Source organism: Triticum urartu, chromosome 4A (assembly GCF_056163025.1).
Source record: "Triticum urartu cultivar PI428250 chromosome 4A, HENAU_Tu73, whole genome shotgun sequence".
Taxonomy (NCBI): domain Eukaryota; kingdom Viridiplantae; phylum Streptophyta; class Magnoliopsida; order Poales; family Poaceae; genus Triticum; species Triticum urartu.
The window spans coordinates 32,218,809-32,227,947 of NC_141876.1; the positions used below are offsets into that span (position 1 = coordinate 32,218,809).

Consider the following 9,139-nt stretch of genomic DNA (forward strand, 5'->3'; position numbering starts at 1 on the left):
CATGGAGGAGATGGTAAGTTTTACTTCCTTTTGCTAAACTTGTTGATTGATTCATTCACTCAATGTTGGTCTACACATTATATGCAGCCCGCACGCACCGCCATGATGTACCACATGTCAACGGGACGGCCATTTACGTGCACACACTAATGGATGAAGCTGAAGGAAAAATATGTGTGGTAGGACATGATCCGTTCCTGAAAAACTTGTTGGACATCCGAGATCTAGCCGAATTTGAGACCTTGTTGTACTAGAGTTAATTTACATGCTATGTGGATGATTTGTGCTATTTTCTATTCAAACCTTGATGAACATCGGCTGGTTTGAATGAATTTTATCCAGTTGGTTAAAATGTGGTTTAAAACATATGCGGCTAGTGTTGAATGGTTGCCTCCCACATCCATGTCCATAGACTAGCCCCCTGTCTGCGGACGAATGCGAAAGATCTTTTGCAAGTTACTGTTGGAGATGCCCTAACACATACTAACAAACTTAAGCATTAAAAAACTTATATATTTATAAAATGTCAGGACTTTAATTTAAACTTTGTCAAGGCATCACCTCATCTATCTTCCAAGCAAAGCATAAAGTGGAGGAGGACCAGCTTTATGCTATGGGAATTGCAAGGGCTACAAGCATAGATGATTTATACTTTGTCAGAGCATATATAGCCGGGCGTCTCAAATCCGTCTTATATGTTCGGGCAGGCCCGATCGCAAAATTTTGATTCAGACGGACGCCTCAAACGACCCTCAAACGCCCGGGCTGACCGGCACCCTCATATTTAGCCCAAATATAGGGTGAATATGGGGCGCCCAGGCATGCCCGCTACGTCGGACCCGGCCCATGTTGGCTCACCAGACCCTACATATATTCCTCCCCATCCGCTCGCTGGAATAAACCCTAACCACTTCACTCCAGTTCCCTCTGCTACCCAAGCTCGTCTCCGGCGCCGTCGGTCGTCTCCGACATGGCGGGCAACGGATCCGAGTCCTTCACCTCCAGATTTGTCGACCCCGAGCTCATCCCTCGCGGCCCCGAGGAGGAGATGGTCGTCCAGCTTGCGCTCCGTCGCACCTGGGAGGAGGCGCTCGGACTCCTTCCGTCGGGAATCCATTGCCTCCGCCCAAATGGCATGGATCCAGTGCTAGGCCAACCGTGGTGGCCTCGCCGGAGGCGGTGCGGTCCGTCCGGCGTTTGAACACGGTGGCGAACGCGCACCCCCTCCGTTGGCGCGCCGAGCATCAGGACGCACCATGTGCCTGGCCCGACGAGAACATGTCACGGCGTGCCCGCCGTGCCAGGCACCGGGAGCGGGAGGCGGCAACAACCCTCGCAACAGTGGACGTCGGCGGGGCGGAGTTGCATTCTCCGGCGCCCCGTATGGCGCATCAGTCCGGCACCGCTACCGCATCGTGGTGGACATCGGCGGCTCGTCTAAGGATGGATCCATCGATCTGACGTCCACCGACACCGTTCGGGTTCCGGGCTCCGACGAGGAAGAGTAGGGTATGGGAGACGGCGACACCTGAGTCCCGTGAGCCGGCTGTGTTCCATGCCCTACTTTACCTTGCCAACGACCAAACCAACATTCTGAGAGACGCAGCCGGCCGCTGGACATGGCCACGGCAGAGTCGGGCGAGCGGGGAGCGGAACCGGACGAAGCTCCATTCAAAGTTCGCTGCGTTGTATGTAATAATATGGATTTGAGATATCCGTACGTAGAATACATTTTTTGAAGCGTGACCGATCACTGTCCGCGTCTGCGGGCACGTCTTTGGGCATTTTAGGAAGTCCGATGTAGATGCTCTCAAGGCATCACCTCACCTATCTTCCAAGCAAAGCATAAAGTTGAGGAGGACCAGCGTCCGGGGAGTTGCAAGGACTGCAAGCATAAATGTAAGAGGAGCGCATGTTTTGCCCATACGCGTGTGCCTACTCCATCTCGCTCCGAAGTCCGAAGAACGGAGCCGGCGTCCGTCCGGTGAGCGCCGGCGCCAAGGCTCCCGTTCATGTCGACGTCCGGCGAACGGTGACTTGTGACGGTCGGAGGTGGCGGCACTATCGGCGTAAGATGGGATCAGCTAAATTTTGTAAATATTTTTTGTGATAGCATCTGTAAGAGTTTTGCACTCAACCAGCCAATATTACGGAGTTGTTATGCCATAGAGGCTTAAGCCAAAGCAGAAGGGACTAAAAGTGACAAGACACAAAAAAGAATGCTAAAACTAAGGGCAACACCTATTCATAAGCATTCACCCATGTCTTCTGAAGATCGCCATGACATTAATCTCCAAGGTGCAGCAAGCTCGTTTCACTCTCTCCCCCAACCTCCTCCGATCCTTTTCTAGCGGAGCCCAAAACCACGCCCAGACTTTTGATGATACAATGGTATATGCCAACCTGAATTATTTATACTAACATATCAACCCGCGCTACTACACGGGCTAGTAATTTTAGGAGAAATAAGTATTAGAAGTTGCTGATTAATTTATGCCCATGGCTAATAGTAAAAACTGTTTATTTTGCTTTTTATTGTTTGTTCATATTTTACCAAAATAGTAACACAGATACTTTGCAATCTTTATCTAGTTGTGATAGACTTTAACTACCAAGGCCACTATATGCCTTGTCCACATGGCACCGCAACCAAAGTTTCCCTAGGAAATACAGAACAGCATAGGGCGTGTGTTCCCTCAAAAAAAAAAAAAGCATAGGGCGTGTGTTTCTTTCCCTATGTGTGCCTGAGGTAACCGTAGGGGTATGATCTTTCCCAACATTTGCTAATTCACTTCAAGGAAACATTTAAAGCGTAGGGGAATTGGTGATTTCTAGTAACACCTTCATATGTGTTTGCCTGTGTTAAGTTGAAACAATAGCATAAGTTCTACATCCAAAATGGAAATCGATGTTTAAAGAAAAAGGATATACCCCTCGGCCTCTGCATCTGGACGATGCATGTAAACATTTTATTAGTTATTCACAAAACGGAAATCGATGTGCTCATACCTTCATGTATAAATGTATATGTGGTTTGTACGGTGAACGGTGATACACGTTATGCATTACACCATAGTTTTTTTTTAATATTAACAACAGCGGAACTGAAATAGATAATATAGGCATACTTTGGGTTATTCTATTAATAAAAAATGTCAGTAATTTATTTATAGACAAAATTAGGGAATTACTTTTTATTATCTTTTATAATGGAATATGCCGCTTATTAGATGAAGATTTAGAGGTTAATTTAAATTATTATTTTTATAATAGCGTAGCTGAGTAGTTTACATATAAATTTAGGGGGTTGTTTTAGACTCTATTTTATAATGACAATTGTGAGCAGTTTCTTTTAGAAAATAGAATATATCCAATAGCTACCATTGTTGCTGGGGATTAGTAATATTAAGATTAGAAGGAAAATGGCACATGCCACTCTTCTAGTTTATCTCCTGGAAAAAGGTTATTAGTGTGTTTCAGGCAAAATGTTTAGTTTCTTAATAGATACTGTAATTGCGAATCTGACAATGAAGTAAAGCTGATAGTTCGCGAACCCATATAGGTTCTCAAGCGTGCGACGGCGTAAGTCGCCATGACAGTCGACAACCATGTCAATGGAGGCCAGATGGCGAAAGAACTGCTCAGGTACGGTAATGGTAGTAAGCTTGCTAATGTATCATCTTTATTAATGGGTCCTTCGGTTGCTTTTTTTCCGGTTGCTTATTTTTCATCCCTAATAATTTCTTTCTCCCGTGCTGAAAAGGTTCATAGTCCCTCTCCGACATCCTTTCCGGCATTCTCAACTTGTTAAATGGTTCATGGCAGGTCCATACCCCTTCATGTCCTTGTGTTTTGCTAATGTGGCAGTGCCATGATTGATGAATATATTGGAAATTTCTCTTGTAAAAAAAAATGAAATTTGGGATCGATAGATGAAGAACGGGAGAGCACTGATTTTTCTTTTATGAAGATATATAGTAGGGTCTAATTACATAATTGTTTGGCCAACAAGCGGTAAAATTCGCGTCTAGACATAGTGGACGCTATGTTGGTACTGCCACGTCAGCGAGAACATGCCCACGAAGGGGTATGGACCTTCCATGAACCACTTAACAAAGTTTAGAGTGTCAGAAATGCATTTTGCAAATTCATGGACTTTACGAAAATTCTACGGGCCTATTACGGGGTCTGTTTGTTAACTTCTCCATCCCAGCTAAGCTTCCCCATAAAAGCCCATTGTCAAAGCTCTGGACTTAGTGGCACCACCATATAAGTCTAGGAGCCGCCTGTATATTTAACTCTGTATAGAAAAATAAACCTAAAGTACACATACATGCAAAAAGCAAGCGATAGAAAGAGAGAGAGAGGGAGTGTGTGTGTCCAGTGTTTGCAAATTTTTTAAAAAAGTGAACTCGAGAGAATCTACTATACATTTTCCTTTCATGGTGCATCTATAATACTCCGCGTATAAAATTTGGTCAAAGTCAAACTACAAAAAGTTTGGCCAAATTTATATCAAAGAATATGAACATCTACAATACTACTAAAACTATATAGTATGAAAATACATTTCATGGTGCATCTGATAATATCGATTTCATATTGTGAATGTTGATATTTTTTAATATAAAGTTAATCAAATTTTACAAATCTTTACTTTGACCAAACTTTATACGCAGACTAAAAAGAAACAGAGGGAGTACTTTAATTAAAGTCCCCAGGACCCAACCAACAATTTAAGAATATTGTTAGGCCATATAGACATACTGGTAAACATATGTTAAACTCGTAAGCATATGATGATATGAATATGTGCACACCATTATTACCTGCTGAGTATAGACTCATACATACATCCGCACCAATGCACGCACGGTGCTTGTGCATTGATTCCTGTCGCACCAATGTTCGTGCAGCGTGTCCTCCGCACATCAACTTTGGGACAAATGGGAGGTGCAGTGCTTGGTCCTTGCCAGCTTCACCCTGCAGGCCTTCTTCCTGTTCGCCGCAGGCATCCGGCGGCGCAACAAGTCCGCCGTGCTCCGCATCCTGCTCTGGCTGGCGTACCTGTCGGCCGACTACGTGGCGGTCTTCGTCCTCGGGCACCTGACCATGAAGATGGACGACCCGCTGGTGCTGCTGTGGGCGCCCGTGCTGCTGCTCCACTTGGGCGGGCAGGAGACCATCACGGCCTTCTCCATGGAGGACAACGAGCTGTGGAAGCGCCACCTCCTGGGCCTCCTCACCCAGGTGGCGATGGCCGTCTACGTGGTGGCCAAGTCCTGGCGCAGCAGCAACGGCGGGCTCCTTGTCGCCCCCGTCGCGCTCATGTTCGTCTCCGGCACCGTCAAGTACGCCGAGCGGACATGGGCGCTCAAGACGGCCACCTCCGACACCATCAAAGACAGCCGCATGAGCGACCTGTACGAAACCATGAAGACGAGACAGGGCGAGCCTTCTGCTGCCGCCAGTTCGGCGGTCCGGATCCAGAGGTACAACCAAGACATTGTTGGCCGTCAGAAATGGTGGCTCCAGGAGGAGTACGCCGACCTCGTGCAAGCGGCCGGCGACAGCTTCCCCAACTGCATGAACGCGCTGATGGACATCCCTGTCTCGCCATGGGTGCAGCCTCATATATTGGGCATGGCCGAAGAGATCCAGAGCCTCCGTGGGCCGGCAGGTGCAGGCGGCAGCAGGGAGGACACGTTCCCGTCCAGGGCGTACAAGCTGGTCGAGATCCAGCTCTCGCTCATGTACGACCACCTCTACACCAAGGTTGGCCTGCGGTACGCCCAGCGTTGGCCGGTGGTCGGCCTCGGCCTGCCGCTCCTCACGTTCGCCACCACCTTGTCGGCTCTCGCGCTGTTCGCTGCGGCGGCGAGGAAGAAGGGCAGCGGCGCCGTCGACGTCGCCGTCTCCTACGTCCTGCTGGCCGGCGCCGTGGCGCTGGAGGTGCTTTCGATCCTGACCGTCACGCTGTCCTTCCGCTCCTACTGCTTCCTGCGGGACAAGCTTGGCGCCGGCGGCAGGCTCACGCCAGCGGTCTTCTGGCTGGTCAGGTGCCTGAGACCCTACGACAAGCCGCTGTGGTCCAACAAGTGGGCGCAATACAATCTGCTCGCCGGATGCATCAAGGAGAAGCAAGCCGGCGTGTTCACGAGGGCGATGCGTCGCGTCGGCCTGGCCGGGGACACCGAGCTCCGCCGCATCTCTGACGAGACCAAGGCGCTCATCTGCAACGAGCTGGACGACGAGCGGAGGCTGCACGTGTTCAGCCACGCCCGGGGCACGGCGATCCTGTCGCTGAGTGGGCACGGGGTGGGCTCGCAGCTGCACAAGAGCATCTCCAAGGTGGACTTCTCCACCAGCGTCGTCATGTGGCACCTCGTCACCGACATGTGCTTCTTCCTCGGCGGCGAGCCGGCTAGGGACGGCCGCCGGCACATGGCTCTGGCACGGGAGGTTTCCAGCTATCTCATGGACCTCGTCATGGAGCGGCGCGTGCTAATCAGCAGCGAGGGCCACGTCGCGCACCGCAAGGCCCGCGACGAGGTGAAGCGGATCCTGGAGGGGGCGAGGGTCGACGCGGCTGACGCCGACGCCATGAGGAAGATGCTCGAGGCCGGCGGGGGCGCGGTGCCGGAGGGGGTGGACTCGTACGAGTCCATGCGGCCGGTGCTGCCCAGCGCGTGGAGGCTCGCGCAGCTGCTGCTCCAGCAGGACCGGAACACGGAGACAGGTGGCGGCGGCGGCGCTCCGTGGGAGATGATCGCGTCGGTGTGGATCGAGATGCTCTTCCACCTCGCCACGCGGTGTGAGGCCGGCTTCCACGCCAAGAATCTCAGTACCGGCGGGGAGTTCATCACTCATGTCAGGTTCCTGCTCCACAATCGGGGGATCGGCTGGAACTTCATCATTGGCCGTTTAAATTTACAGTCTCGCTAAGTTCCGGTCAGTCCACTGAGACTATATCCATGAAATCTTACATTAAGATCCGTTCAAAAAAATTTCTCAGTTTATCTTTTTTTCTCTAACATGTCACTTGATTGAGACTTGTTTAAGTCTCAGTCGACTGAGACCTAACCACAACCTTAAATTTACTCAAGAATCAATTCATTTCCCGTTAATATAAGGGAGAAAGAGTTTAATCAAGTTTTAGTTTTAAATTCAATATAAGAGAAAAGGTACTGTTCTATAAACTCTTCCTATTTCGCACCATTTCCTTTATTTATTTTTGTGTTGTCAATGCATGTGGGAAATGATCTTGCACTCACATGTGAGTCGTCCTTTCGTATTTATTTTCTTTTATTTTTGAAGGAAAAGGAGTGCAACTTACTGAGCGAACCATATGTCCACAGAGATGGCATGATCTAGATTGAATATATATTTCTTGTAGTGAAAACGCATGAGAAACTGGAAAATATTATTGAATTATTGGAACACAATGTTTGGCTTTTATTGTTCTGAAAGATCCTAATGTTTTACTCTTCAAATCAAATTATTCCTTCCATTTTACAATAATTTTCAACTATTACTTTCTCATTTAAAATTCAGTTATTTTATCTTTAAAATACATGTAGCAATGTTAGGTACCATTGATGAAGATTAGCAAATTAGTGTTCCCACGTTTAACAAAACTAGTCATTGTGTACGTGCAATGCACGTTAATTTGAAAGTATATTAAGTGCATGCGGATATTAAGTAGGATATTATTTGCGTGTTATTATGTGATTAGCACTATATTTGGCATGAAATTAACTGCACGCTAAACGTGTTGAGCGCTCGACATTGAAGCAGTCTAGGTCGTTGGATTGACATGATTTGATAACCAAGATTAATTGGATCTGCCCCTTTGAGTCTTTTTATATTTATATAGATGTATAGATGTATAGATGTATGGATATTACTGACCTGTTAACCTATAAACACTATCAGGTCCTTGGAGTCTGGAACCAACCTGTGGTTGGATGGTTAGAGGGACTGTGGCCTAAGGTGACTTTGTAAATCTCAAGATGATAGAGTCTGCATGAGTGAGTAACGACCACGTACAGATCTAAGCAGTGGCTCTATAGATAACATGCAAAAAGTTGATAAATTTTTTCCGGTTAAAGATCATATCGTTTCTGTTGTTCCATATAGCCTAAAGTAGAGCACATATCCCTATCCGAATATGTGTCGCTATATTTGGTTCCACTTTATTTAGTCATGTCCTAAATAACGTGTTGATGGAAGATGGAGGAGTAACGTTGAAGACTATATATATGGTGCGCCATAGTAGTTTTGCCAATGAGCAATCGAGAAAGAGGTGTTGTATAGTTTTATTTTGATCACAAAAACAACATCTAGAGCTACCTACCCATCTTCGCTTAGCCAAATTATCTTTCGTTAAGATCACTCCCTTGTGGACAAATCACATGAAAATTTTAATTCTAAACGAGACTTTAATCTTTCGGATATGAAGAAATCTTGGAATTTGCCCAGAATCAATTAAATCCAAATACATAGACTTCATTGAGAAACTACCGTTCGTAGCTAGTTTCCAGTGCATCAAGAAGATTATGCAAGGGTGATGCAGAGCGCAGCCTTTTGCACCAGATAGAAGCATACAAACAAAGGCGAGAGACTACCAGTGCGAGAATCTATTGGGTTGGGACAAATCAAAAGTTCAGCTAAGCCGAACGGTACGAAGCACATATGGCTAATTACTAAAGTCTAGACGAACTACAGTTCCACCGTCAAATTACAAAGTTAAGCTAGACTAACTGTGAACCATCAAAACGCCAACCAAATTATACTGTATCACATAAGCCGTCCAGACTCAAAATTAGAGTCGCACACGTTGCTTATCTTTTTTCTTTTTTCTTTTTGAAGGAAATAGCAGGAGCACTGCTTGTCATTTAAGAAGGAGAAACAAATCAGGGTTACAGATGTTTGATTACATACAAATTAAGATTACACTCAAGATGGAATGAGGCTGAATCTATTAGGGGATTAGATTACATGTGCTCCACACGTTGCTTATCGAACAACAGTCATTTGTCTATCAGCACGGTTCAGTAGCTGGCCTTCCTTTCTGGTCCCCGTTACCTTGGCGTGGGTAATCAGAGGACGTCACTTGACCTCAGCACCACTAGCAACT

General features: G+C 47.0%; 1 protein-coding gene across 2 annotated transcripts; it reads left to right on the forward strand.

The window, feature by feature from the left end:
- Positions 1 to 1,899: 1,899 nt before the first annotated feature.
- On the forward strand, positions 1,900 to 7,019 carry LOC125553452 (uncharacterized). 2 transcript variants are annotated; one of them, XM_087519520.1, is made up of 4 exons: positions 1,900 to 2,069; positions 3,563 to 3,645; positions 3,764 to 3,825; positions 4,917 to 7,019. In XM_087519520.1, the coding sequence occupies exons 3-4, from the start codon at positions 3,812 to 3,814 to the stop codon at positions 6,943 to 6,945; spliced, it is 2,043 nt and encodes a 680-aa protein (XP_087375646.1). In that variant the 5' UTR covers positions 1,900 to 2,069; positions 3,563 to 3,645; positions 3,764 to 3,811; the 3' UTR covers positions 6,946 to 7,019. The 2 variants fall into 2 exon arrangements, with proteins under 2 accessions (XP_087375646.1, XP_048573190.2); XM_048717233.2 differs by lacking the exon at positions 3,764 to 3,825.
- The last annotated feature ends 2,120 nt before the right edge of the window (positions 7,020 to 9,139 follow it).